Source organism: Schizosaccharomyces cryophilus (genome assembly GCF_000004155.1).
Source record: "Schizosaccharomyces cryophilus OY26 unplaced genomic scaffold supercont4.3, whole genome shotgun sequence".
NCBI lineage: Eukaryota > Fungi > Ascomycota > Schizosaccharomycetes > Schizosaccharomycetales > Schizosaccharomycetaceae > Schizosaccharomyces > Schizosaccharomyces cryophilus.
The window spans coordinates 1,152,385-1,178,646 of NW_013185626.1; the positions used below are offsets into that span (position 1 = coordinate 1,152,385).

General features: G+C 37.7%; 11 protein-coding genes and 2 non-coding genes across 13 annotated transcripts; 7 read left to right on the forward strand and 6 right to left on the reverse strand.

Annotated features, from left to right (window-relative positions):
• Positions 1–162: 162 nt before the first annotated feature.
• On the reverse strand, positions 163–4,188 carry SPOG_04768 (tel Two Interacting protein 1). Its single transcript, XM_013168040.1, has one exon. The coding sequence runs from the start codon at positions 4,024–4,026 to the stop codon at positions 694–696; it is 3,333 nt and encodes a 1,110-aa protein (XP_013023494.1). The 5' UTR covers positions 4,027–4,188; the 3' UTR covers positions 163–693.
• On the forward strand, positions 4,168–6,350 carry SPOG_04769 (GTPase activating protein). Its single transcript, XM_013168041.1, has 3 exons — positions 4,168–5,345; positions 5,388–5,795; positions 5,842–6,350. Exons 1-3 carry the CDS (start codon positions 5,058–5,060, stop codon positions 6,121–6,123), a joined length of 978 nt encoding a protein of 325 aa, XP_013023495.1. The 5' UTR covers positions 4,168–5,057; the 3' UTR covers positions 6,124–6,350.
• Positions 6,351–6,501: 151 nt separating this feature from the next.
• Positions 6,502–8,122, reverse strand: SPOG_04770 (uncharacterized protein; the record flags this gene model as incomplete). Its single annotated transcript, XM_013168042.1, has 2 exons — positions 6,502–6,532; positions 6,558–8,122. 2 exons carry the CDS (start codon positions 8,120–8,122, stop codon positions 6,502–6,504), a joined length of 1,596 nt encoding a protein of 531 aa, XP_013023496.1.
• A 1,759-nt stretch (positions 8,123–9,881) lies between these two features.
• SPOG_04771 (uncharacterized protein) lies at positions 9,882–11,528 on the forward strand. Its single transcript, XM_013168043.1, has 2 exons — positions 9,882–10,213; positions 10,269–11,528. Exons 1-2 carry the CDS (start codon positions 10,123–10,125, stop codon positions 10,508–10,510), a joined length of 333 nt encoding a protein of 110 aa, XP_013023497.1. The 5' UTR covers positions 9,882–10,122; the 3' UTR covers positions 10,511–11,528.
• SPOG_16238 lies at positions 11,215–11,329 on the reverse strand. The gene has a single exon (XR_001203090.1). It is a non-coding gene; the product is annotated as a 5S ribosomal RNA (ribosomal RNA).
• Positions 11,529–11,974: 446 nt separating the features above from the next.
• On the forward strand, positions 11,975–12,454 carry SPOG_04772 (uncharacterized protein; the record flags this gene model as incomplete). The annotated part of the gene is made up of 1 exon (XM_013168044.1): positions 11,975–12,454. The coding sequence occupies one exon, from the start codon at positions 11,975–11,977 to the stop codon at positions 12,452–12,454; it is 480 nt and encodes a 159-aa protein (XP_013023498.1).
• Positions 12,455–13,278: 824 nt separating this feature from the next.
• Positions 13,279–13,393, reverse strand: SPOG_16239. Its single transcript, XR_001203091.1, has one exon. It is a non-coding gene; the product is annotated as a 5S ribosomal RNA (ribosomal RNA).
• Positions 13,394–13,848: 455 nt separating this feature from the next.
• Positions 13,849–17,818, reverse strand: SPOG_04773 (jmjc domain chromatin associated protein Epe1). Its single transcript, XM_013168045.1, has one exon. It carries the CDS (start codon positions 17,363–17,365, stop codon positions 14,501–14,503), a length of 2,865 nt encoding a protein of 954 aa, XP_013023499.1. The 5' UTR covers positions 17,366–17,818; the 3' UTR covers positions 13,849–14,500.
• Positions 17,819–17,899: 81 nt separating this feature from the next.
• On the forward strand, positions 17,900–19,665 carry SPOG_04774 (AP endonuclease Apn1). Its single transcript, XM_013168046.1, has 3 exons — positions 17,900–18,109; positions 18,338–18,592; positions 18,673–19,665. Exons 1-3 carry the CDS (start codon positions 17,925–17,927, stop codon positions 19,394–19,396), a joined length of 1,164 nt encoding a protein of 387 aa, XP_013023500.1. The 5' UTR covers positions 17,900–17,924; the 3' UTR covers positions 19,397–19,665.
• Positions 19,666–19,873: 208 nt separating this feature from the next.
• On the forward strand, positions 19,874–20,776 carry SPOG_04775 (60S ribosomal protein L6). Its single transcript, XM_013168047.1, has one exon. The coding sequence runs from the start codon at positions 19,913–19,915 to the stop codon at positions 20,498–20,500; it is 588 nt and encodes a 195-aa protein (XP_013023501.1). The 5' UTR covers positions 19,874–19,912; the 3' UTR covers positions 20,501–20,776.
• Positions 20,744–24,634, reverse strand: SPOG_04777 (siderophore-iron transporter Str2). Its single transcript, XM_013168049.1, has 2 exons — positions 24,328–24,634; positions 20,744–24,257 (listed from the first exon to the last, which is right to left on the reverse strand). Exons 1-2 carry the CDS (start codon positions 24,549–24,551, stop codon positions 22,703–22,705), a joined length of 1,779 nt encoding a protein of 592 aa, XP_013023503.1. The 5' UTR covers positions 24,552–24,634; the 3' UTR covers positions 20,744–22,702.
• SPOG_04776 (Jmj4 protein) lies at positions 20,764–22,696 on the forward strand. The gene is made up of 2 exons (XM_013168048.1): positions 20,764–21,039; positions 21,097–22,696. Exons 1-2 carry the CDS (start codon positions 21,012–21,014, stop codon positions 22,512–22,514), a joined length of 1,446 nt encoding a protein of 481 aa, XP_013023502.1. The 5' UTR covers positions 20,764–21,011; the 3' UTR covers positions 22,515–22,696.
• Positions 24,635–25,101: 467 nt separating the features above from the next.
• Positions 25,102–26,236, forward strand: SPOG_04778 (SAGA complex subunit Spt3). Its single transcript, XM_013168050.1, has one exon. It carries the CDS (start codon positions 25,143–25,145, stop codon positions 26,049–26,051), a length of 909 nt encoding a protein of 302 aa, XP_013023504.1. The 5' UTR covers positions 25,102–25,142; the 3' UTR covers positions 26,052–26,236.
• Positions 26,237–26,262: the final 26 nt, after the last annotated feature.

Consider the following 26,262-nt stretch of genomic DNA (forward strand, 5'->3'; position numbering starts at 1 on the left):
TATGAATTAGGATCGAAAATTATATAACAAATTATAGTTTTAACCAGACAGGAAACCTTTTGTTTTATATTCTATAAAAACAACAGACACACCGAAACGTGTAAACAAGCTGTTTTTAAGACGTTTCAAGACGAGCAAACGTAGCCTCTATATACGGATCATTATCTACCATCCCTAGACAAAACAGTCACAATATCCGCTTCTTTACACGCTGATTGAAGTAGAACATCGGACGGCAACAGTGTTTTAGCGTTGATCTTCCTGATTCCGGCGATTGAACTTTTGCTCGTGCGTCATATGTGGATCCGTCGCTTCTCCAACCAAAAATTTGCGGGACTATAGATAACGAATGTTTATCTAATCAGATAGACCAAAAATTTTCTTCCTCATACCAACCCCATCATAGATAAAAAAAAAAAAATTGCAAGAAGGTGAATCCAAAACATATAGCTTAATATGGACAACATTGGGATGAAGATTCAAATCATCTGTAGTGAAAAAAATTAGTTTTTATTTTTATTCTGTTGCTTTCACTTTTTATTTCAATTCCATAGACTGTCAGACATAGGCCAGAAAATTAAATTAAACTTAACATCCTTAACATAGAAATAAATATAGAAACAAAACTTCACTGTTTTTCTTCCTCACTTCTTAACTTGCGCAGGAAGTAGCTTTTGTTTGCAAACTATTTCTTTACAGCATTGAAATCAATGGTTTCTTGGGCTTCTTGTCTCGAGGATCTTCAGCGAATTGACCTTGTAGTAAATGGTTAAGCGAGGGTAAGTGATCTTTTTCAGTAGTCTTTTCCTCAGCTTCCTCCTCCCGCTGGCTTTCGTCTCTCGTCATTGCCGTAGGTTGCGTTCGCAATTCTTCCAAAAAGGTCGCTGGAGATGCTTTGTCATTTGGTTCAAGTGTAGCTCGCTCAGATCCACGATACATAAGTGGCCGTCTTTTTAGCTCGCCTTGTCTCAGTTTTAAAGTTCCCGCCTCCAAAAGTTCTTTTCGATGTCTGACCACTTCTCGTTCATAATACACTGCATCGGGATTTTGTCGTGAAAATGCATTCCACACTGATTCCACAAATTCCCCATCATCACTATAAGTTTGTGGCATCTTCTCTAAACATCGCAAGATAGGCGCGATAAGGTCTAGCAAGTCTAAATATACCGACGGACCCTGCCGGCTTTCCATACATGCAAGTCCCACACATGCTATGGATCTCTGTAAACGATGCTCTTTCGAAAAGGGAGGTGCCTTCTCCCATAACACATTCTCTCTCACGAGCATCCTCAATCTGGGAATTAGGTCTTTCCTAATGCGCGATCCCATAAACTCGTATGCCAATGTGCACATTTGCGCAATGCTTCCTAAAGCCAGTTCTACCAGCACTGCCTCGCCTGTGTTAAGTTGCGTTATGAGCAATGGCCAGCATGTGTGAATTGTGGGGTAAAAGGTATTGGGGTCCTCAACAAGTACTTGACTTGCATACCCTAAAAGCCTTATCATCTGAACTCGAATCGTTATTTGCTCATGTGTCAAAAACAGTTGTGCTTTTTCTGCTATTTGTTGCACCATCTTGATCATCCCAGTACTTTCTTTCTGTTCCTCTTCATCTCCCTTAGATCTTTCCATTAATTCTTCATTTTCATCCCCTTCCTTTTCTTGTTTCTCATTTTCTTCTTCCAAATGCTTTTTGAAACCTTCCTGTCCGCTTTCCGCCGCTTCTCCTAATTCCATTCCTTCTTTTCTTGGTGGAAAAGGGTATTTTGGATTTCGTTGACAAGCTTCCAAAAACTCTTGGATATCCTTGGAAATGGATCCTTGAGAACCCTTTTCTTCTTTATCTGTAATTTCCTTCGACGGTTGATAAGTCAATTGCTGTCTCTTTTCACGCGATTGTGTACTTTGTTGCTTAATAATTTCATACAGGATCCCTAAAAGTCCCTCTGTAAGTCTGGTGTACCCATGGTAATTATCCAGGATTGTGAAGATAGACTCAATAACGTCCCCAATATACTGTACGCCGCTACCATCGTCATTTCTAATCACATAAGCCATCACCAAAGGAAGCTGTGGTGTAATGTCCAACGTATTTAATTTTAATGCGACAGAGTTTACAACGTAGTCAATGTTCTCTCGTAGCATTTCCGCAGCTGAACCATATTTGCAATTGTAAACTATGGATTCTATGCAAGCTTCAGCAAATGTAGAGACAAACGAAGAAGCAAACGCCAAATGTTCTAAAATAGGATAAAGGACATTCATAAGCTTTGGACGGAAATTTTCTCCTTGTTCAGCAGCTACCCAACTAATACAATCCATCGCGATACAAGCCCGAGCACAAAGTATTCCAAACTGTTTTCTTTGTTTTTCTTCCTTCATATTTTTCCCGTGAAAGGTATTTAACTGAGATATTTCTTGTAAAATTTCTAGAGACCTTTGCTCATAAGACTCCAGGAATAATACCTTAACGCTCGTAGAATTAGTATGCTTCAAAATGTGCAAGCCAGCCCAAAATGACGTTAGGGAGGAACTATTTACAAGAGAAGTAGATTTCAAAAAAAGTGATTGCAAGATATATTTGGCTTGGGGCGAGTCGGCAAATTGAAGCAGAATGGACCTGACAACCTGCTCCATTTCATGATCTCCAAAGAAAAATCCGTTGATTATATTTTTTCCTAAAGAGGTTGTGGTAAGAACTTTTTGATGGTTTGCTTCTATACCTGAAGCATTTGGGGACAGCTGACTCAGAATATCTTCAAAGAGAGGCTCGGTCGACTGTAAGACACTGGGAACTTGTCCGGCAAATGTCAAAAGGCATCGTAATTGCTTTAACTTTTCCAACTTAACGTCCTCTGAAGCTAAATTTGATATACCAGACCAGGCAGATGACCATGATTGCAGGCAATCGGATAGGACATTTTCCATAACCAGCGTATTGTTTTGAGAAGAAATGAAATTCGATAATAATTCGATTCCATTATTAGCAAGTTGTGGATTTTCTTTTTTATTTACCAGCAGAAGCATAGTTTCCAGTAAATGGATGCGACAATCCTTTAGTGACTCTAGACAATTAGTAAAGAGTGAAAAGCAAAAACGGAAGAGAGACGTTTGAATGTGCAAGTTTTGGGAAGAGCGGTGATGCAATATCGTTTTTACAGCGGTGCTAATCTGTTGACAGCTAGCTCGCTTCCAAGCCGCAGTTCTTTTGGTGACTCCCATAAAACTAGAGGAATCCAGAGACTCTTTGACTTCTGGTAAATCTTTTGTGACTTTATCCCCGATAATCGTGACAAGAGTATAATCCAATACTTGTAAAGCCTGGGAAACGCACTGAAAATATCGGCATGGTCCTTTAGGACTCAGCCCTTTTGCTAATCCAGAAACAATTCCAGGAAGAAAAGTAGTTAATATGTCGAGAGAAACTGGCAGACGTAGTAAAGCGTCCATGCATCCAAGGGTTGCTTTTTGTAATCTTACAGAACTATTGCTTTTAGAAAACGAATCCAAACTATAGGAAAAACATTTAGCAAATAGTAAATAATGCCTTTGATCCTCCATTCTAGGACGAAAGTCGACTATTAAATCCGTTAGTACTTCCAGAGCAGTTTCTTGTACATAAGGATCTTGCTGTGCATGTTCGGACGGAGACTTCCAGCCGTCTGCAATGTTCATAATTAACAAAATGAGTTGAAGAGTAAGTGTTTCATTATGAATATGTTTCCACCCGTGATTGTATATCAATCGAATGCACTCTAAAGCGTATTCAAGACCAGTGCTAGGAACACGACTCCAAGATTTCAAAATTGGAGCTATAGGAAAAAATAAATAATCACATAAATTAGCAGATAAGATTTGGTTAGGGTCACTTAAGGCTTGTGCTAAAGCATCTTTTGCTTCTCCAAGGGCGTTCTTTAGGTTTTCTTTTTGAATTATCGACGCGGATGAGGATAATGGAAGACTATATTGACTTAATTTGCAGAAAGGGCCGCGAATTCTGCTAAAAATAGTCTGAACGTGAGACATGTAAGGAATCTGGGAAAATCGATACAAGCCGACGACTTGAAATAACTTCAGTCTTTTAAATATACCAGAACAAGATGATTAAAATTTCTATAATTCGTTTCCCTTGTTAATTCCTCTAAAGTTGACCTAATGGTAAATTGCTGTCAGTATGCTCTCTTCAAAGGTCATAGTTTATGACAAAAACTAAAACTCTTTTGGCTATAGCTTTAATTCAAACCTATATTAAGAAAGAAAAAACATTCAAATATTTTATTCATTACCAAAGTTGGTTAAGCCGCTTCCTGCATGTCGCATACTTTCTATGAAGCATGTCGCATATTTTCAATGAAGCCTGTTTAACGAGTTCATCAATAGTCTCAAACATAATTTCAATTGATATCTACTGCTATTCTTTAATGAATTTGCATGCAGGAACTGAAGGACAGCTCTCGTTTCTGCCACAATTCTTCAAAGGGAGTTTATTTTCAATTTTGCGATAGCAAGGCGAAAAAAAAAGAAGCGAAGAAGCAATAAAGAAAAGAACAAACTACAAACTACTAGATATTCATTTGTCCGTTCAAAGCCCTCATTTGTTTATTTACTAACGAACTTAGACTGTATTTACTATTCATATGGATTCCAATTCGAAACAGAACACTGATTTCAGCTATGAAAATACATTAGATAGAAGAGCTCAATGTCATAATTCATCTTTGATGATTCCCTTTCTCATATCTAGAAAGCAAAGGTCTGTGTAATGTTCAGTCATATGCACGTTGCAATAGTGCATTTGTGTCACACAATTGAGCTGAGAAAAGGTAAAATAAAAGCCTGCCTTTCTCATATTCAAACCCACATGCTATTTCCTTTTACTATTAAGGTCTTTTTGCTGCAAACGCATTTTCAATTTAAAACCGTCTATAATATGATATTACTAGAATCTAAAGTACTATTATATAGTTTGTCAATATATAATATTACTGTTTTGGGCCCAAAATCCAGTTGTCGTCGTCTTCTCTACACAGTTTTAGACTAATTTACAATTTACAATCATGTCAGCATCCTTAGAAGAAATTGCCCGTCATCCTGCAAACAAGACATGCTTTGATTGCGGTTCTCCAAACCCTCAATGGGCTTCTTGCAACCTTGGTATCTTTATATGTTTGGAATGTAGTGGACAGCACCGTGGTTTGGGTGTGGAGAAGAGTTTTGTACGCAGTGTCACAATGGATAATTGGAATGAAAGACAAGTTACAATGATGGAAAAGGGCGGAAATGATCGTGCTCGTGCATTTCTTATGGCTGACCCTGAGTTTTTTTCGAAAACTATTCGCGATAAGGTTGGATGAAATTTATAGGCTTAAAAAACTAATTTCTTTTAGTATAACACTGATATTGCTGAAGATTATCGAGAAAAACTACTTGCAGACGTTGAAGGCCGGGAATGGATAAAACAAGAGCGACCTAAAAAGCAAGAAGCTGAGTCGAGCGCAGTTCCTATTCCAAGTAAGGAAGATAATGAATCTTATTTCAACCGATTAGGCTCTATCAATGCCCAACGTTCTGCTGACTTACCTCCTTCTCAGGGAGGTCGATACGCTGGATTTGGTAGTACTAACTCAGTATCTCCTACGTATTCTGGTCATGGAGACAGTGGTCCTTCCTTCATGGAGGAGCTTTCAAGAGATCCTCTTTCTGCCTTTAATCACGGGTGGAGCATGTTTTCAAAATCTGTTTCACAACAAGTGAAGGACATTAATAAAACATACGTCCAATCTACCTTTGCAAAGGTAAGCGTTTTCTTCGTTGATGATTATTTTCTCTAACTTTCATAAGGCTCCTGAAATTCGAAAAGAATATGTTGGTTTCGCTAAGTCGTTATCTTCCTCCGTTCAATCGACCGCTCAATCGACCGCTCGTCAGACCTACCAACAGGTCCGATCCATGATTGATGAAAATATACATGCAACAGATGCCTCTTCTCAACAGCCTGCTTCTGAGCATCATACCTCTATGGATGCTACCGATTCTTTAATGCATAACGATGATCATAGCGATAATCCACCCCCTTATTCTTCTGTCGTCAAATCAGAAGAAACCGAACGTAAGCGGGATTAAGAAGTAATGCAAACTCGGGATTTCTCTTTCGGCTTTTTTAATGGATATGTTGATGATAGAAACCATTAGGCAAGCTATTGCCCATGAGAAATGCAAACATACCATACTTTTTTTATCGTACATACGTAGAATCAAGACTCATTGATTTTTTTACTCTTTAATTTTAGAAATAGACATTACTATTAAATTATTCATTGTAAACATATTCCGTTTACTTTTCTAACTCTTCTTTTTTTCTTTTTTTTCTTTTTTTCTTTCGTATAAGGACTAAATCCTACAAGAAATTGGGAAAGGGTGTAAATATTATTTGCTGAGTACGCAAAACGAAATTCTAAGATGCACCCATTCAGTCAAAACGTCATGAAAGGTTAAGCCCCTTTAAGCATAATGGCATAGTTCTCCAAGTATTCTGTTTATCTTTTTTTTGATCTTACGAGGGCTTTGATCCGCTGCCCTGACCATTGTAGTATTGGTTAGGATCATAGTAGTAAACATAACCATAAGGTGGGGTAGAAGTAGAAGTAGATGGAGAGAATGGACGAACATTATCTGTATTCATCCTTGACATTAAATTCGTATCATTACTTGGTAAAGGAGGAGCAACGTTGGGAGGAAGCATGGATTGAGTAGAGTGATCGTAAACAGCAGGATAAGGCCAGTAAGCAGGCATCATAGGATAGGCCGGGAGAGGAGCAGGGCTTGAGGAAGGAAGGAAAGCAGAATTAGGATAAACTGCCCCAAGAGGAGCAGTAGTCGGCTGGTAAAAAGCAGAAGGGTCACTACCAACACCAAGAGCAGGAGGAGGTGCCGGGGGGTTTAAAATTCCATTACCTGAAGAAATCTCAGGACGGAAAGTTGGTACACCAGGAATGGAGGGACCAAATGACGGAGAGCGACTTGCAGCTCCGTGAGTTTCTTGGGAAGGTACCTGGGGAAATAAGGTCGGGTCAAACGGGGGTGGAAAGTCATACTGAAAGAAATTCGATTGACTAGGATTTGGAGGGATAGCGGGTGCAGGAAAAAAATTAAAAGGGGGTACAGGGGGGAGATTCGATGCATAGGGGATAGGAGGGGCTGCAGTTGGAAAAGAAGGCATGGGGACAGGAAACGTGTTCATATTAAATTTGTTTTTCGACTTTGAGGGAACCGTGATCGGAGTGGCACCAGGTAAGTTAACCCTTAGGTTTTTCTGATGAAGACGGGAATTATATACAACATGTGTGATACGCTTTCTTGATTGGAGAGGAACGGCTTTGGAAGGAGAAGATTTCCCAAAATTCAAGCGAATTTCAATACTTCGCTGACCCCTTTTTCCATCCCAATGTTTTCCATCTTTGTTGCGCGAAGGGCCTTGAATTGGGACGCTTTCCTCGAAATACTGAGTCCTAGGAATCTGGGGGCGACGATAACCTTGAAAATGCGGATTCATATCTGGCTTCATAGGCATAGGCGGAGGGCCAAATTGTGCACCAGCCATATACGGATGCAACATGGGGTAGTTGAATGAATGGGTAAGAGGGCTATTCCCGGTAATTGGAATCCCTTCTAATCCTCCGGGAACATTTGGGAACGGACTGACTGTCTGCTGATGGAAAGATTGGTTGGATCCATTGCGAAAAAAATAAGAATCTTCATGCTTTCCCCTACGTCTTCCATCTGAGAGTGGTTTTGGAAATCCAGTAACGATGTGAAGGCCTTTTTGCTTCGTTGACTGTGCCGTTCTCGACGGAGAGTAACAATCACTTTCTGATCTGGATTTTTCATCCTGTTCGGTAGTAACTGACGTATCTTCAAATTCCTCCTGCACGTCCAATTCTACACTTTCTTGCAATTGACTATTTTCTTGAAATAAATTAGATTTCTTCTTTTCGATAGAGTCAGTGTCGTCGTTCGTTTGGGTTAGAGATATGTTTTCGTTCATTTTTGTCTCATTCTTTAACGGCTCGGACTCCTTCTTTCGCATATTCTCACCTGAGGTTATAGATACATTTTCATTCATATTATTTTTCAAAAAAAAGAACGTAAAAACCAGCAATTTCTACGCAATGAACTATCCGGTTTCTGTGTTGTAAATGTTAGAAGTATTACGTACGGTAGTGCAAAAATTATAATTCCCTCTTTAAGCAGCCTTAATGTACTTAACGAATTGTAATGCGTCCTAAAACTGTAAATATAGCGATGATGAAAAGTTTGGCAAAAGATAAAATAAACGAAAAGTTGAAGATGAAATGTTTTTTCCAAGGATGAAAGGAATTTCTTTTGCTATGTCGACTTTTCTATTGTGAGAACAATTTGTAAGAAATTACAAGTCATTGCAGAATCATCAGGTAGATGCTACATATATTCTCCTGTTCTATTGATAGGCAATATCATTAGAATAATGGGGTAAGGCGAATTTTAGAGGAAGAATGTAGAAAGTTACTTCGTATATAATTCTACGTAAAGTAGACTATGGCTTCGTATATCTTATTTCCTTTGCCAAATTGAATGAAAAGAACGAAAAAAATCTACGAGTCTAAGCTTGACGATAAACAAAAAAAGTCAAGAATGAATCCTGCAAAATCAAACCGGCATTTATATTGGTGAAAGAAAGAAGAAATCACTGTTCTTCAGATACTTTTGTAAACTATTATAAGTGACACCAAGAAAACTTATGGCTAGATGGGTAGTTGTATTTGTAAACGTAGGATAAAGAACGACATACTCGAAAGCTACGTTTCCTCGCTTACAATGGTGGAATTAAGTTTTATTGAAATAATACGAATATAAACCTACCTAAAAACATTTGTATTCAAGTTTTATGTTTATAGCTTGCAATTTGTTTATGTCACAAAGGCGCCATAGGGACATCTGTTACCGTATTTACAAACTGAACGCTGTTACTGTTACTTAATAAAAAAAACCGAAAAACCCAAGGATTATAGATGAAGGGAGTTTTTATACACATGGGGGACTGTTTTATTTTATACAAAAGAAACATTGTTTCGTTGACATAGTGTCTCTTTGTTTAGAAAAGTGATCAATTACTCAAAGATAATAGCAGTAGTAGTAACAATTTCCAAGAAATGGAGGTGATCAGATAAAAGTTAAAACAGATCTCTCTCTAGTTAAATGGAAAACTTTGAAAAAAAAACAAAGTGAAAGCATATAATTACAAGAATTCAAAACTATGCCTGACAAAAAAGGGTGAGGCCACAGCACCTCTCCAACCATAGTACAAACCAGGCTTGTACAAACTGCTTCTTGAGTAACCCACCCAACAGAGATAACATGCTACCTGGTTTGTACGAGGTAGCAGACTATCAATATAACGACGATTAGAAAAAAGCGGTAAGTGATATAGCGAAATTCATCAAAAGAGCCTGAATGGTCGATGACAGTTTCACCTTAGCAAACCTAAAGTCATTGCCATTGCGTTTTCAATTCGCGTCTGTTGGAGCTTTTATGGGGTTTCTATTTTTTCGTGGTATGAGTTGAGTTAGTCACTCTCTTTCTTAGAAAGTCCCACGCAGTTCTTGTTCGTTGCTACCAACTTGGATCATTTTCGCGGTTCATTTCAGACTTTTTAGTAATCGTTGGAACATGTTTGTTTTTTTTTTTCTCTTAAAAATGAACGAAAAAGAGCAAGAAAAACACTTCGAAGCTGTCAAACCAGCCAAGTCTTCTTGCTGGGAGTCTGATTGCAACGACAGTGATTTACCTTACAGCGATATCGACTATTCGTCTCATCTGGACAATTTGGAAAAAGGTCGTTTATGTTTACGTCCAATTCGCGCTCTATCGCATGTTGAAAAGTCAAGTAGCGTCCATGAATGCTTCTGAAAATTCCATCAAGTCTGTATTATGGTTGATTATCTGTCCAGCAAAGGTTGCTAGGATTCCACAGGCTACTGTCAAAGTGGTAAATGAAACTGCTCGACTTGTCTAGTGCTGCATTTTTGCATTTGTGCTGGATTTTGTATTTTCGTACTTTCTTCTTTTTCCTTTTTCAAGAAGTCAATGGTCGAATTTCTTACGTCAAATACTCAGTTGGTTCTAGCGGGTCTTCTTGCCATTTTGGCTTTCTGGATTTGCTTATTGGTTGTTTCATGTGAGTTGATTCATAGATATTTGTTTTGAGACTTTTACTAATGGATCAATTATAGACTTGTTGGATCTTTTCATTCTGTTACCAAATCAACTTAATCTCTGGATTGCTTCAATTTTCGGTTTCGACTTGACGTTGGAAAGAAACGACTTGACGAATGATAATCCCGTCCCACTGGATACAATCCCAAGCGAGTTTCAAAACCGATCAAATGACCCTAATAATCTTGCAGACGAACAATCATCTTCTGAATGCGTTGAACAATTTCCGCGAAAGACAGCAGAAACCAAGTCAATCTAGGGACGTTGAAAGCACTGGGAATTTGGAAAGCAGCTGATTCCTTGGTTTCGTACTTTTATTTTTCAACCTCTTAATTCTTCTTTCGATATTTTAATCGGCGAGGTGAGAAATTGAAAGGTTTATTCTCTCTTTCATATTCAGTGTTTTTATGTTAAAGTTTCTTCATTTCAACAACCTTTTTTTTCCGTTTTTTTTTTGCATAAATTATTTATTTTGTACTTTGCATTGCTGATGTCGTTAAATACGTGATAATCCTTGATGCTACGATGAAATCGTATTGACTTTGAGGCAAGTGAACGTTTACATAACATGGTAGCGATTAGATGGTCGTTATTTCACTGGTATCCTTTCGCTATGTGATCTGTACTTTAGATCGGGACGACACCTATGAGATGACTTTTCCATGTCCCCTAAACGAGTATCACTTTTCTTTTGGATAACATCTTGCATCTGCGTGACACTTCATTCCCTCTGTAAAAAAAAAAATAACATTGTTACACTTTTGTTCTTATTTGTTTGTACTGGAATTTTAGATATATGCCCCTTTCCGTTGTATTAACATAGCATTAATGAGGTCTCTGATTGATGTCTTCAGATTCCTGCTATTTATCGGTTTTTCTGCGTGCACGTTCCCTTACATTTGCAGTGTTTAATCAATGGACGTGTGATAAAAAGCACAGCTATGTGAATCTTATTAGAGGTGAAGCCTATAGCACTCCGGATTCCCATGTTGTCTCAGAGCATATTACTTACAAGACCCTCAGACTCTTAATTGCAGTGATCGGATGGGAACTGGTGGTTTCGCCTAGGTATGGCCGTGGACAGTTCCTTCAGTTCAAAGAAGTAATTTATAGGTTTTTTTGATCCTGAAGAACCCGTGAAAGCCGCTTTTTGGTTGTAGGCTGTTATTCAATTGTCTAATGAAAAGCAGTTAGCTAATGCGTCTGCAGTTTCCATGTTTTGTTTGTTACTTCTTCTGTGTGAATAAATTAAGTACAACGAGAAATTAGTAGCTCACTTTCAAGTAAAAAGTTGTTAACAGTTCACAGAAAAGTGAGATCTGCTATGTAAACAAACGCGAAACTAGCGAAACTTGTTATTTGTTCCTTGTGACTCAAACGTATCTTCAACGATTTATTAACAATAATCGCTATAAGAGATAGCGTAACTGAACCCATCACTATCCTGAGCAAAAATGTTGCGTAAGTGATGCGAAATTTCTTGCTGGAGCCAACTTTTTATTTCTTCAATTCCTGCCAACTGGGCTGATTTTGATTAAAGTCTGAGCTATTTTAGATGAAAGATTGAAATTGAGTCTACTTTGAGCTAAATCCCTTTCAATTTCGCCTTTCTTAGCAGCTTCTGAACATTTGCGAAATTTTTACATCGAATACGGATCGATAGCTTTTATTTGACGCTCTTTTGCTAATTATTCGGTGAAATTTCTTTTTATTTATTTTTAGGATGTCGGAAAAGGAGCTAAAATTCGATTCAAGCGATCCTCCTGCATACAGCCATGCTGATGTTTACAATGTTGACCTTGAGAAGGGACTTCCTCTGTATACACCAAAAGACATAAACAAAACTTCCAATTCAACTTCTGTCAAAGCCAAACAAAGTAAAAAAACGATAATGACTGAATTTGATAGCTTCAATGATTTCTTTACCGAATATAGGAAGAAGACAGATCATTATTTCCCTGAAAATGTAGTCGTTAAAAGTAAATCGATGTTTTTCTGTTTGATATTGGCTTTATCATTCCTTTGTACATTAGCAATCTCCTATCGTTTCGAACTATTTTCTTTTCTGAAACAAGTATATATGGAAAATGGATACAGTTTGGCCCTTCTTGGACCTTTAGGCATTTGGCTTGTGATATGGGCAATATTCTTTGCTCTTTTCTATGGTAAGTGGAGCATTGTTGTTAATAGCAAACGTTATTAGAATGTGTGTTACTAATAAAGCCTAGCACTTATTTGGCCTTTCATATTGACAATACGGATTGCCGCTAAAGTTATAATCTTTATCGTGGTTGGTCTTGGCAACGGTCTTGCATGGTTCGTTAGTGTTGGCTTCGAAGGTCTCGCATGGTTCGTTGGTACTGGCTTCAAAGTTCTTGGTGAAGGTCTCGCATGGTTCGTTGGTGCTATCTTTTGGGGAATTTATAACGTTCTTGTTTTTGGCTTTGGAATGGGATTTGAGCGCTCAGCTGAAAACACCGGTTCGCCTACGCTTCCCAGATATCAACAGAGAGATGATGCATTAGCTCCTCCGCCGACAAACACGAATGAAGAAATCGAGCTTCAGAGCAATCCTACCACTCAAAGTTAATGCCTACTTATTTGCCTTTCTTTTCTCACGAGTCTTAACTCTTCCGATTGAAAGTCAGTAAATGAAAAAGAGAACATTACAAGCGGTTTATTCCGATGAAGGTTTATTTCTATGCTTTTGATTTGTATTAATATAAATGGAAATGACGAAGAAAAGTGGACAATAGAAAGGCATGCATACAATCCGCTCATTGAAAGGAACCGTAATCTGAGATCATTGGCATCATACTAGGTTCTTAATGATTATTATTACTATTATTATTAATTGCAATTGAATACGATCGTTCCATTTCTTTTCATTGAACTTGTAATTAGTCTTTTGTCACTTGTAAAGGAACAGCTTGCAAAAATTCTATCGAGAAAACGGTTGCAAGCAACAGTAGTAGACGTATTAAAAAAGAAAAGCAAAATAAAAAAAGTAAAGAGCAACAAAAGAAAAGCCTACAGCACCCCGGATTCCCATGTTGTCTCCAACCATAGTACTAACGAGGCCCTCAGACGCTTAACTGCAGTGATCGGACGGGAGCTGGTGTTTTCGCCTAGGTATGGCCGTAGACATAGTTTATGTTCTTCAAAGTGTATTTATCTTGGTACTTTCGGTAGAATCATGAAATGATGCTTGGGAGCCAAGAGACTTCTCACTGACTGGAAGAACCTTTCTTATGTACTATATCTTGTTGATTGGGTTCTATCTATTACTTTAGCAAATTTTCACGCATTGTATGATTATAATGTGAGATTTAAACAAAGGAGTTTTATTCATTAGATTAAATTTACTATAAATTAAGCAAGCAGTTACAATGTTAGCTAATGGACAAGAATTGTAGCATCATATTAAGTAAACAGACAATTGGAAAATACAACTTTGAAATCGAGAATGTGAAGTTAAGCAATAAATTGATAAGCAATGATACTATCAATTACTAAGAAATAAAGTATGTTTACTAGGTTAGCGAAACTTTTATATACTCATAGGTTCTCAGTCGAATTTTCAGTCTAAAAATTCGACTGATCTAGCTCAATAAGATTATCTTTCAGCTTTCTTTTCGACAATCTGATTCCTTGACAATACTAGCGTCTATATACAAGTGCAACTAAGCCAAATTCACGTATACAACGGTATTAGCTATAGTTGTTTATTCCACTCGAAATTCATAATTATACAGTGTGAAAATTCTGCATGAAGGTACAACTTCAAGAAGTTAAGGTTTCTCTTAAATAGATAACCTGGAGAAGAGAAATGGTATGAGACACCAAATGACTTACAACAGACAAAGGTTTGACTATTCCATGATGATTATATTCTTGTTCATAAGAAAATCAGTAGAGACTCGCTTATTCAACTTACTGAATAAAAGTTCGCTATACCTCATGAAGAAAAAAAAAAGTGACTAAATTAAGATTAAATTCATATATATATATACAACAAATCATCGTGTATAAACATACATTAATTATACAATAATAATAAAAAATCAGTAATAACCATACCAACCCATTAAACTCATAAACTGAAAATGACAATATTGTATGCTTCTCCAATGCTGTAAGCATGCAACCTAATTCCATATTACACACAATCGTTCATCTATTAATAAAAATTGTTTCGTGCTTCATGTCCTGCTAAAAAGGTACTGCATAGATCGAACGGAAAGTCCCTTTACATTATCTTCATACGGATTTTGGGAGGTGGTTCATCCACAAAATCATAAATGTTATCTTGATCTTGGTCATCTAAGAATTGGAGATTCTTGCTATTCCGCTTGCCAAGATGTCTTTTCTTTCTATTCTCAGATTCGATTATATGCTTGTCATCCTTTATTGATTTAACAACCGGTTTCGTTAAGTGAAAATGAGAATCAATTGCCGACTGAAGGTTCTTAGAGTTTTTCATTTGCGAACTGCACGTAGACTTTATCCTGGCCGATGTTCTTGCTGGACGAGTTGTTGTTGTTGTTTTCAATTGCTTTTTTTCTTGATTCGTATCTTGTTCATTTAGTTTCCGTTTTGAATAATTCTGTTTACTTGTGGAAGGAATCGTGTCAGCTATCTGAACATAATCTTCCAGGAACGAGCTATCATCATTGCTTGATGGTGATGAGAATAGCGTTGAGAACCCCGAAAAATTATTTGTAAATCTAGTTTCGTCGTTTTTGACTTCTTCATCAAAAGTCATACTTTCCTTTGCATCCTGAATTTGAGAACTTGAATTATGTGCGAATGCTTTTTCTTCGAGTTGGTATTGCAAAAGTCGTTCATTACGGATTTTATTGCAATGAATTCTGTAAAATCCTTTCAAAGAAAAATACTTAGTAAGCCATAGCAAATTATTGAAACGCTTAAGAAAACAGTGAGGGTGTAATATTAGGTCACGTCCCTGCGACATAAAAGAATGGTCATTAAAATCAGTGGATGCCTTCAATTTTAGCTTTGTATTTGTATTCGAAAAGTTGCTAGAATTCTTAAAGAAATCCTGAGAAAAAAATATTAGCGGCAGCAATAGCCTTTTTGGAATGAGGTTTTTCAGAAACCGAATAACTGGAGAGTTTAGGGAGATCACAAAAGAGCTATTCTGAATCATACCTTGAATGAAATTCACAACTACTGCCTTTGAAAAGGTTGAAATAAAAGGACTCGTAGCGTTCGAAATATTTATGTTACTCCTTGAATAAAAAGAACGATTTATGAGTTTACCATAATTCCCCTTTTGCCCTTCTTCCTTTTTGTCAAATTTCCTTTCCCTTTTCATGCTTCTTTCTTCTTCTGATTTGCAAGCTTCAATGAAGGACTTGCGAGTGTGAACCAAAACCGTTGAAAATAAGTGACGCTTCTTAGGCCGATGACATGTAATAATAACTTTTTCAGGAGTGTTTTTCTTATTATTCTTCCTAGAATTCGATTTTTGAGCGCTATAGAGAAAAGGCATATATATACTACGACCATGATGGTAGGTAAACCAAGCTCCGAATTTTTTAACAAAATCAACGCATATTTCTTCTAATAAAGGCGGAATCATAGCCCATGCAATTTCAAATCCATTATTTTCCTGAATTTGAACATTCTTTTGGTCAATATCTACAATGAAGTCGCATTCTCGAAGTATTTGAGCACGTATATATATATAGTTTAGTAATTCTTCAAATCCATGCAATTCTTGTGATGTAAACTTTTCAACTTCAAATAAGGGGCCTGTTTCATATATTGAGAGCATGTCGTCAATACCATCTCGTGGTCCACTATCAGGAAAAGCAAAGTAGAAATGAACAGCAGTATACCACATAATGCTTTCAAAACATGGAAATTGAAACTCTCTTTCAATACCCAGATTGACTTCTAACTCATTGATATAAATTTGAGATTGAATATGGAGAAAAGTGAGAAAATTACCAGAAATTGCGATGGTATCACATGGGGTTTCAACAGCATATATCCAACCAGACGGAATTATAATAGTTTCTTTTGCGTGAACTTCCACACGATAGCATTTATCCACCATATCTGGTAAAAAAGAATCTCGCTTCTTTCCATTGGGAATTAACCAAGACACGTAAGCATCCCAGTGTTTTTGGCTGGGAGGGATCAGGTAAAAGACTTTATAACCATCCAAAATATTATAATAAGCACTCGATCCGCCAAATTCTATATGGAAATCAATGTATGAGTTTTCGGCTGACATTTGACAATAAGTGTCAACACGGGGAAAGTCCCCTGAAGCGAAAGCGCTGGGAGGCCATACGATATTAACAAGATCAAGATCGCGTACAATGTCGGGCTTTCGAACATAAAGAGCGAGCTTTGTAGTTGATACTTCGAAGCTTAAAACGTCGTATATTCTAGATCGTTCTGAAGGCTTCTGTCTCATATACTGCTGCCATTGCTTCATAGTCATTTTGTTGGATAACTGTTTTTGAGTGAAGACATCAACTATATGAAGAGGACAATCATTGCCAACGAGAATGGCAATTTTACTAAGAGTTAATTGGTCGGTATTTTGAGTATCAACCGAAGGAAAAATAATAGGATCATTGAAGCCGGTTTGACGAAGGTATTCTAGGTTTATGTCTTGGGTAGACATGCGAGGAAAAGCATCTTTATCAAATGACTTAAAAAGAAGTGCATAATGATTAGGATGAAGTTTGTAATGAAACCGATTCTTCGTGTGTTTATTCTTCAAATGTTGTCCTTGAGAATTTGATATTTCGGGAGTAGAAGCTTCTGACAACGTTGGATTGGGACTTATAGGATAGTAGCACTCAGAATTCCTAGATAAGGAAGAATATTCAAAAGGATTGATATGGCATGGATTCACACAATCCAAATTTTCTGTGAGACCGATAGAGTGATTCTGCATATTATTAATTAGTGACGAGCCATTGTCTTCAGGAGATGGAGGTAATATGTCGAACGGTTGAAATGTAGTTTCAAAAGAAGCTAAATCATCCTGGACTTCTGACACGATCGGGCAATCAGCATTTTGAGTGAATTCCTGGGTTAGAATATCATCATATTGAAACCAAGGATCCATTCCAAAACAAGCTGACAAAGTTAGAATGAATAACAAAATGGATGGTTCGAAGAAAAATCTACGAAAGAAACAAGGGAGTTATTACTTCTATAAACCAGGGGTTGAGGCGTAATACTTCCTTTTCTAATAGTGCAATGCTGTTATAAGGAATTACTAGAAGAAACCGCCGATGTGATTGTATTGTTTGGCAATCTGGATTCGCAGAAATAAAACCAAATATATCTTAAGCACCAAGAGAAAACATGAAAGAAGTAAACATCAAGTAAGCTTCTGCAAAGTACTGCCTTCAGGTTTCGAGAAACGCTTCAATCGATCAAGCTCGGCAAAGACGAGAGACACTTAGTATTCTTAACGTAATAAAAAAAAAACAGAAAGGAAAAAAAAGCAACTGCTCGGTTTAAATCTCAAAATGAAATGCAGAAACCTTTTTTCGGTTTGTATACATTATTCGTGAAATAGAGGTCTGTTCTCGTTTCTGTTACTCGTTGTTACCTCTTAAATTTGGCTTCAGTTTCTACTGTTCCTAGTCAAATGATCCAAAATTAAGAACAATAGGGCGATGTCAGAAGTCAAAGAAGTTTATGAAACAAAAACAGTAGCTGAAGTCGAAGTTAAAGAGGAAAAGCCTTTCGTTGCTGAGGAAACGACTGCACCAGACCAAATGATGTTAGGAAAGTATATTGGAGCTCATGTATCTGCTGCTGGCGGCGTGTTCAATTCGTTAATTAATATGAAAAACATAAAGTATGTGCAGAGTAAAGTTGGTTTGTTGGATGTTATTATGCGTTGGTACGCTAAGAATCGGTTTGTTTACACATGTAATGAACGATTTTATCAGTCTGCGAGGATGGCAATTCCTTTTGCATCTATACATATATAAGAAACGATACTGATTCATGCATAATTTATCCAATCCGTAGATATACAACAAGACAAAATGTTTAGGGAATTGTTTTTACTAATAAAGTTTAGTGCTACGAGCTGCGCATTCTTCGTCAAATCTCAGAGGAAATGGACATCTGCTGATATGCCAGAAGAAGTTGCGGAAAAGTTTCGAGAGTTGGCTATGGAATATAAATTTGATGCCAAAAAACATGCTCTTGTTCACGGTAGTTACCTTATTAATATGGCAAATGCAGATCAAGAAAAACGTGAGCAAGCATATTATTGTTTCCTCGATGATTTAAAACGATGTGAACGTTTAGGTGTCGGCCATTATAATTTCCAGTAAGTAAACACAGAAAACAAGAAAAGACGGCCATGATTTTCCTTTGCTTTAGGATTTGTTTCTAACAAAATGATACTAGTCCAGGAAGTACTTCCTCTTGTACAAAAGAAGAAGGCATCAATAATTTAGCAGAATGTATTAATCGTGCTCACGAAGCTACAAAAGACGTGGTCATTGTTACTGAAAACATGGCAGGGCAAGGAAATTGCCTTGGAGGAAATTTTAGTGATTTTGCAGCGTTGAAAGCAAAGATTAAAAATCTGGATCGCTGGAAAGTGTGTTTGGATACTTGCCATTCCTTCGCGGCTGGTTATGATTTGCGCACAAAAGAAAGTTATGAAAAAGTCATAGAAGAGTTTGACAAAACGGTTGGTGTGCAATATATAGGTGGATGGCATTTGAATGATTCAAAAGCCCCATTAAAAAGTAATCGTGATTTGCATGAAAACATTGGTTTGGGATTTTTGGGTTTAGAACCATTCCGATTAATTATGAATGATTCCAGGTGGGATAGAATTCCCATGGTCCTTGAGACACCCGCCAAGACACCAGAAACATGGGAAAATGAGCTTCTGATCCTTCGTACACTGGTCGGAAAATCTGCTGATGACTCTTATGTTCTTGGGGAGAGTAAGCGACTAGCTGACATGGGTGAGACATCACGGAAAGACCAGTTGAGTAAGTTTGAAAAGAAAGAAGCAAAACAGAGTGAAAAGAAGCGAAAAGATGAGACGACTACCGCCCAGACAACTATAAAGACAGTTAAACGAACACGAAAAACGGTACAAGCATCAGAATCATGATCCAGTACGAATTTAGGGATACCATATTAGACATGCTTTGATATTGCACTCTTTTTGACTTGGACATGTATTAATCCAGCCGCTCTGACTATGGCTTGCCAATTGGCTGCTATTCAACTGCCATTACATTATCAAATTTCCAAGCTTCTTTTTGTTCATTAGGCTTTATGCATCGAATGTAATGAGCGTTAGTCTAAAAGTCATTATTAGTCTTTTATAAATACAAAAAAATTAGTTAGTAATTTTTATTTTTTACACATTTTCTTCCATTCTACACGGCTCTTTCGCTTTTCTCTCCTAAAGTATGCCTATACGTTCGTTAAACCTCGATCGGTTTCTTAATTTTCTTTTACATAGCCTTCGTTCAACTTTCTTATACTTAGCCGACGATTTAGGGTTATTTGCACAATAGCCCTAACCTACAGAGTATTATGTGACTGTTCTTTTGGTTTCACTAGATTTCCCATTTTACCAAGGAAAAATCTCTACACCACCCAAAAACTCAACATAAGAGAGATGTCTACAGTCAAGGTCAACGGAGCCAAGAACGGCGGAGAACGTAAGGTTTTGCCTACTGGTGAAGCCGCCGCTAAGTACTACCCTGTTTTACGCGAAAATGTCCCTAAGAAGACTCGTAAGGCTGTTCGCCCTACCAAGCTCCGTGCTTCTTTACAACCCGGAACTGTTTGCATAATGTTGGCTGGTCGCTTCCGTGGTAAGCGTGTTGTCGTCCTTAGCCAATTGGAAGACACTCTTGTTGTTACTGGTCCCTACAAGGTCAACGGTGTTCCCCTCCGTCGTGTCAACCACCGTTATGTGATCGCTACTTCTGCCCCTAAGCTTGATGTTTCTGGCATCCCTGTCGAGAAGTTCAACAAGGCTTACTTCGCTAAGTCTAAGCGTAACGGTCCTCTTAAGAAGGATGAAGCTTTCTTCGCTGAAAATGCTCCTAAGAACGCTCTCCCTGCCGAACGTATTGCTGACCAAAAGGCTGTTGATGCCAAGCTTCTCCCTGCCATCAAGGCTATTCCTAACATGAAGGAATACCTTGCTGCTTCCTTTGCATTGTCTAATGGTGACCGCCCTCACTTGATGAAGTTTTAAATCCGTAAACTTTGGCAATAGGTAAATCGATCATTGTTTTTGGCACTTGCAGGACCTTATTTATCATTCTGGTTAGTTCTGGTGCTTTTGTAGCTATGTAGCCAAGTTTTTATGGATGGTTAGAACAAGGATGGTTTCATACTCAAATAGTTCACTAACGTAATTTGGTTTATTGGATTTTGTAAACTTGAAACCTTGCAATACAATGTATTCTCATGTATCGATATTAAGTAGTGTATTAAAGGTGGTTTGTTTTATGCATACGAAAAAGCAGGGAAATATTAACTTGTGTAAGGATATAGTATGTATGAAACTGAGTAGAAGCTCAATGCTCATATAATTCCTAGGGCTCTTTTCATCTCTGATAATACCGAGGATTTTCAATTTCAACCTTCTTGAATACTTCTTAGAATTTGCGTTCTGACGACTAATATACTACTTCTCGATTATTTTCACCAAAGACATCGGAGTAGAGCTTTTCATGGGTTTATATTATTGAAAATCAAAAACTATGTCCTCTTCCGTTTCCTCATACAGTGGTAAAGTAAAAAATATAGTAGCATAATATTGACATTCACTAACTTGCTTTTTTCTAGGTTTCTCCCCGAAGGAAGACGATAAGATTCCTGTTTTGGATAATGTAGATCATATTTCTCCCGAAGAATTTTATAAAGATTATGTTTCAAAGCGAGTTCCGGTGGTTATAAAATCTTCTCTCCCAGAATCAGATTGGAAGGGCTATCTCTGGAAACAAGAGGATTACCTTCTTGAAAAGATTGGTCAAAGCGTATGCAAGATTGAACCTATGGATCCTTCTACTGGGACTTTTGGTCAGGGGATGAGTCGTAATGAGATGACCGTTGCAGAATTTCTACAACGCATAAAAGCAGGAGAGCGTCTGTATTTGACAACTCAATACGATGACTCAGATGATGTTCTGGATGGTGATGACGAAGTTTCCTTACTTGTTAAGTCACTTTGCCCAGCACCAACGGACAAATTATTGTCTGATTTTTCTTTGACTCCTGCGTTAATGGGAAATCTTGTTCCCCAGCAATGTAATATCTGGATTGGCAGAAGTGAGAACGGCACGTCTTCTGGTCTTCACCATGATTTTCATGACAACATCTATACCGTTGTGAAAGGACACAAGCGATTTGTAATTCTTTCCCCTGATAGTGCGCTTCATCTTCAGTTGGCTGGAAAAATATCTAAGATTCATCAAAATGGGCTTATTTCTTATGAAGGTGAAGATCGTCCTCAACGTAGTGATGGTTTAACAGAACTAGATGCTGCGATCGCTCACACTCAGTTCCTGGAAATGAAAATTTCTGACTTGAAAGAACTCCAAGCTTCTGAAGACATCATTCAAAGGTTAGAGGCCGAGTATGAAGCAGAAATGGACAATGTCCTTCAGATGCAGCTTGGTGGAGAAGCACAGGATTGGGATGAATTGCAAGAAGGTGATGCTGATAGCTTACTGGATAAATCCTCGAACGAGAATGATGAAGGCTTCTCATCTGCAGATGGCGGAGATCAATTGGATAGCGAAGAACAAGTTTCTGAGTCCGGAAATGAGAAGCCATCACTACCTGATCATTTTACGAAAATTACAGTTCCTGGATTACACAAGTACATGGGCTTCGACAACGCCAAGGATATTATACCTTCTGAAGAAGAAAGAACCGCTCTATCAAAGACACATCCCTTAGTCGTAGACTTGGAGCCTGGAGATATGTTTTATTTGCCTGCGAGTTGGTTTCACGAAGTTACGTCTTCAAGCGCAGAAGGTGAAAGCAGTATTCACGTTGCATTCAATTACTGGTTTCATCCTCCAGATAATCTGCACAACTTTGATCATCCATACGAAGATAGGGATTTATGGAAGGCAAAAAGGTCTATGGTTTCTAAAGCTATACAGCGTTTGTATGCTACCAGTGGTACTACTGAAAAAAGAAATTGGGAAGGAGAATCATCTACGTCAGAAAAGCAGACAAAAAAAAGGGTACAGTGATTGAACGTATTTGACTAATATAAAATTTGTTAAGGTAAAATATTCATAAAAATCCAATAAAAAAGGAATTGAAAAAGTAAACGAATGAATATTGTTGAAAATTGGAGGTATTTAAGTTATAACAATCCATAACATGCATAAGAGGGGAAGAAATATCCAGTATATCTAATGTGGGAACATAATGGTTGTTAATCTGCTGGTTCATTTCGAGATTCAGGGGATAAAGAAACATCTCTAATTGTATAAAGACCGATAATCATCAGAACGGAAAAAATTAAAGAGACTTGAAACAGGTCCTTTTGAGTAGAAGAATATGCTGCATTAATTAAATTTCGTATATGGGAGCCTTGCGGGTAAGACAGAGCAGTTCGTAAATCTCGGAAGATAGATTCGATTTCAGGAACGGGTAATAATCCATCTAGGCTTGTTAATAACCTGTAGGGAAGCTTCTTGCTCCAAACACCACCTGCTACAGCAGACCCAAAGGCACCACCGACAGAAGAAAAGGTTAGATACAGTGTTAAGTTTTGACCTATTTTTGTATGAGAAGAGACGGATTGAACCGCCACCTGAGCACTAAGAGTAAGCAACCCTCCTCCAACACCAGCAAGAAATAGCATAAAGACGATCATCTCAACATTGGTATTTTCATTATCGAATCCAAAAAGAATATATCCAACAAGTCCAAGAAGGTACAAGGGAACAGAAAACTTCAATAATATTTTAAACCTTGCAAACTTTTTCATTAGGAAACCGGAGAAAATAGCAGAAGTGGTCATAGAAAAAACAAAGACATTGACAATTAAGCCACTAGAATCTATAGAAAAGTCATGCGTTACCTGTAAATACGAAGTGAGGAAGTTTGAAAAAATAAAGTAGGACATAAAGTACAGGAAAATCAATATGCATGCGCCTAATACAGTACGGTCTTTCAGGGAACGCAACGCAAAAATGGGGTAATCAGCGAACTTGGTATCATAAACACATAAAGCAATAAGTAAAAAAATACCCAATCCCATGCTGAGGACGGTTAATATACTCGAATCGGGAGAAACAACCCTGCTAGAATGTGAAAAAGGAAGGAGAAACAGCCCAAATCCGGAAATAAATAGCAATATTCCGACGCCATCTAGTTCATGCCAAAAGTTATAAAAATTAGACTGGTTCATGAATTGATGGTGTTCTCTGTACAGGCCTGCTGCTTTTGCTTTTTGCTGATTAAAATATAGTGAAAGTAAAAGAGGAAGAGATACTACAGGAAGGATGATAGCCCAAATGCCGTATCCAATTCTCCAACCAAGGGTTCTCTCAGGGTGAAATGCTTGGGCAAGGACAGGACCCATCCAGACAGTAAGAAGATAGGGCTGCTCAGGAATAGCGGATAAAATTCCCCTGTTCAATAAAGAAGATGTATCTGCAATAATAAGCTGGGAGAGAATCCCAATGCCAGTTTGACCACAAATGTAGATGATATAAGCAAGGGTAAACATTCCAATGTTTCGTGAGCAGGCTAAGAGGATATATCCCGAAACAGTCATGCATAGAGCTAGGGTTAAGCTTTCTGTACGGCCAAACACATCACCTGCTTTAACCATAGGAGCTCGAACAACGGCCAAGAGAATGTTGCTAACAAGATTGATCGAAGCCAAATTAGAATGTGCAGAGAAGTTGCTGGTGGCATATCTTTGAAGAGAAATAGTAGTTTGTTGTTCTAATGAGGAAGCAAATGCTAATAAATAAAGACTGAAGCAGTGTTAGCGCGTTGTTGTATAATCAGATAAAGTAAAATCCTATTGCAGGAAAGCAAACCTACCCCAGATATGCAAAGATAATTGATTTTCTTGACCAAGTCGCGGCAATGGCTTGTACTTTTGAAACTCCTTCCAAAGTGATGTCTGAGTGTTGATCGACTTGAGTCCTTGGTGAAACTGCTTCTTGTCTTTCTTGATTGATTAAATGACTTTCTACCAAATGATTACTGTAAAAGCCATCAGCAGATGGATCATTTCTCTCCATACTTCCATAATTCTGATTCATTCACTAGATCGGTTAAGGACAGATTTGGGTCGGACAGGAAGTTGTGAGTCTTATCAGATCATGCCATTTTTCTCGGATTACCGTTTGCCTAAGCGAGTTTGGGATTGTATAAACATTGCGAAAATAAATGAAAAGGTAAATAGGAAAAAGTGAGAGAGAATTAATGTTATTCTTTTCTTAAAATTAAGGATATGCATTTTTGTGCTACTTGCTAAATTTATGGACTATGAACGGCTGATAGCAACATAGTGAACAGTCTTTGCTCAGTTCCTTTGGCTCATCTAGCATCATCTTGTTTTTTCATTTTAGAAAAGGAAAGTGTAAATACCTCGCATTGACTTGAAAGGCCAGAAACGAAGTTTTCTACAGACAAAGCTTCCTCATTGTGCTAGAAAAACGGTGTTAGAAAATACAATGTAGGTAAATATGTGACTAAAGTAATTTTCTATAAAGCAAATATAGTTCCTGTGTACCGAAAAACCTCTGAAGTTGTTATACTACTTACAGCTTAATTTGTTCCATACGTGCTTCGTACCAACTACACTAGAAAGGGGATATGGGAAATAGGTTTGAAAGCTAAAAATAGAAAGAATGAGTAAATACAGAGTTGAAATTCAGCAAATGATGTTTATTTTAGGAGAGGTACAGGATCCTCTCCCAGAGACTATTCAATTAGTGGAAGAATTAATTCGAGGACAAGTCATGGAAATGCTGATTCAAGCAAACGAACTTTCTATACGAAGAGGCTCAAGATCCATCAACGTTGAAGATCTATTCTTTTTGATTCGACACGATCGCGCAAAAGTCAACCGACTCAAGACATATTTGTCATGGAAAGAAGTCCGAAAGAAGGCAAAAGAACAAGATGCTAACGCCGCTGATACAAAAGAGCTTTTTGAAGAAGTAGAATCTAAAACAAAAACCTTGACTGCTCCCGTGGCTATGCCATGGGAAGTGAAAAATATGTTTTCAGAGCCAGTGCCAGAAACTGAAGAGTTTGAGGACGATGATGACATGATGGAGATGGCATATGCGACTAGAGAGCGGCTGAAATCAGCAGATGAAAGAACTAAAAAGATGACAAGAGAGGAATATGTCCACTGGAGTGAATGCCGTCAAGCTAGTTTTACATACCGAAAAGGAAAGCGCTTCCGCGAATGGTGTGGTATGTCTTTGTTAACAGAAACCCGTCCAGATAATGATTTAGTCGATATTTTGGGGTTTTTGACTTTTGAGATCGTTGCGACCTTAACGGAAGAGGCTTTGGCTGTTAAGGAAAGGATGGATCAAATCCAAAACAATACAAGACATGGGAGTTATTCTGTCCCTAATCATCCAAAGGAGCGTTATTTGTTTGATGGATTAACTGAAGGTAGGACGCCTTTGCAAATATTTCATGTTTTGGAAGCTTTTCGACGACTGCAAGTTCCCAACAAAAAACACACTGCTATGAGAAGCTTCAATGGAGGTCTGGTCAAATCAAGAGTCTATTTAATTTAGGCCTTCTAAATCTGCTGATGAAATATACACGAATACGGGAATGACTGAAAAAGCTGATTTTCTAATGTACTACTTATGCTCATGACCCTACTAATAGTGGAGCCATTGAAGGGACGGCGGTTTTCCTTGATGTTAATGGACCTTCCTTTTACACTTAATATTATTATTGTTATCGTTATTATTCCTAAAGTCCACCGTAGTATTCTACGGG

What these genes read in the sequence shown, in the direction of transcription:
- SPOG_04768 (XM_013168040.1), bottom strand. Translation starts at nt 4,026, where the DNA reads ATGTCTCACGTTCAGACTATTTTTAGCAGAATTCGCGGCCCTTTCTGC.
- SPOG_04769 (XM_013168041.1), top strand. Translation starts at nt 5,058, where the DNA reads ATGTCAGCATCCTTAGAAGAAATTGCCCGTCATCCTGCAAACAAGACA. An exon ending in CGAAAACTATTCGCGATAAG is followed by an intron (nt 5,346 to 5,387) that starts GTTGGATGAAAT and finishes AATTTCTTTTAG; the next exon opens with TATAACACTGATATTGCTGA. An exon ending in TCCAATCTACCTTTGCAAAG is followed by an intron (nt 5,796 to 5,841) that starts GTAAGCGTTTTC and finishes AACTTTCATAAG; the next exon opens with GCTCCTGAAATTCGAAAAGA.
- SPOG_04771 (XM_013168043.1), top strand. Translation starts at nt 10,123, where the DNA reads ATGGTCGAATTTCTTACGTCAAATACTCAGTTGGTTCTAGCGGGTCTT. An exon ending in TTGCTTATTGGTTGTTTCAT is followed by an intron (nt 10,214 to 10,268) that starts GTGAGTTGATTC and finishes GATCAATTATAG; the next exon opens with ACTTGTTGGATCTTTTCATT.
- SPOG_04773 (XM_013168045.1), bottom strand. Translation starts at nt 17,365, where the DNA reads ATGGATCCTTGGTTTCAATATGATGATATTCTAACCCAGGAATTCACT.
- SPOG_04774 (XM_013168046.1), top strand. Translation starts at nt 17,925, where the DNA reads ATGTCAGAAGTCAAAGAAGTTTATGAAACAAAAACAGTAGCTGAAGTC. An exon ending in ATTAATATGAAAAACATAAA is followed by an intron (nt 18,110 to 18,337) that starts GTATGTGCAGAG and finishes AATAAAGTTTAG; the next exon opens with TGCTACGAGCTGCGCATTCT. An exon ending in GTCGGCCATTATAATTTCCA is followed by an intron (nt 18,593 to 18,672) that starts GTAAGTAAACAC and finishes AAATGATACTAG; the next exon opens with TCCAGGAAGTACTTCCTCTT.
- SPOG_04775 (XM_013168047.1), top strand. Translation starts at nt 19,913, where the DNA reads ATGTCTACAGTCAAGGTCAACGGAGCCAAGAACGGCGGAGAACGTAAG.
- SPOG_04776 (XM_013168048.1), top strand. Translation starts at nt 21,012, where the DNA reads ATGTCCTCTTCCGTTTCCTCATACAGTG. An exon ending in TTCCGTTTCCTCATACAGTG is followed by an intron (nt 21,040 to 21,096) that starts GTAAAGTAAAAA and finishes GCTTTTTTCTAG; the next exon opens with GTTTCTCCCCGAAGGAAGAC.
- SPOG_04777 (XM_013168049.1), bottom strand. Translation starts at nt 24,551, where the DNA reads ATGAATCAGAATTATGGAAGTATGGAGAGAAATGATCCATCTGCTGAT. An exon ending in ATTATCTTTGCATATCTGGG is followed by an intron (nt 24,258 to 24,327) that starts GTAGGTTTGCTT and finishes ACACTGCTTCAG; the next exon opens with TCTTTATTTATTAGCATTTG.
- SPOG_04778 (XM_013168050.1), top strand. Translation starts at nt 25,143, where the DNA reads ATGAGTAAATACAGAGTTGAAATTCAGCAAATGATGTTTATTTTAGGA.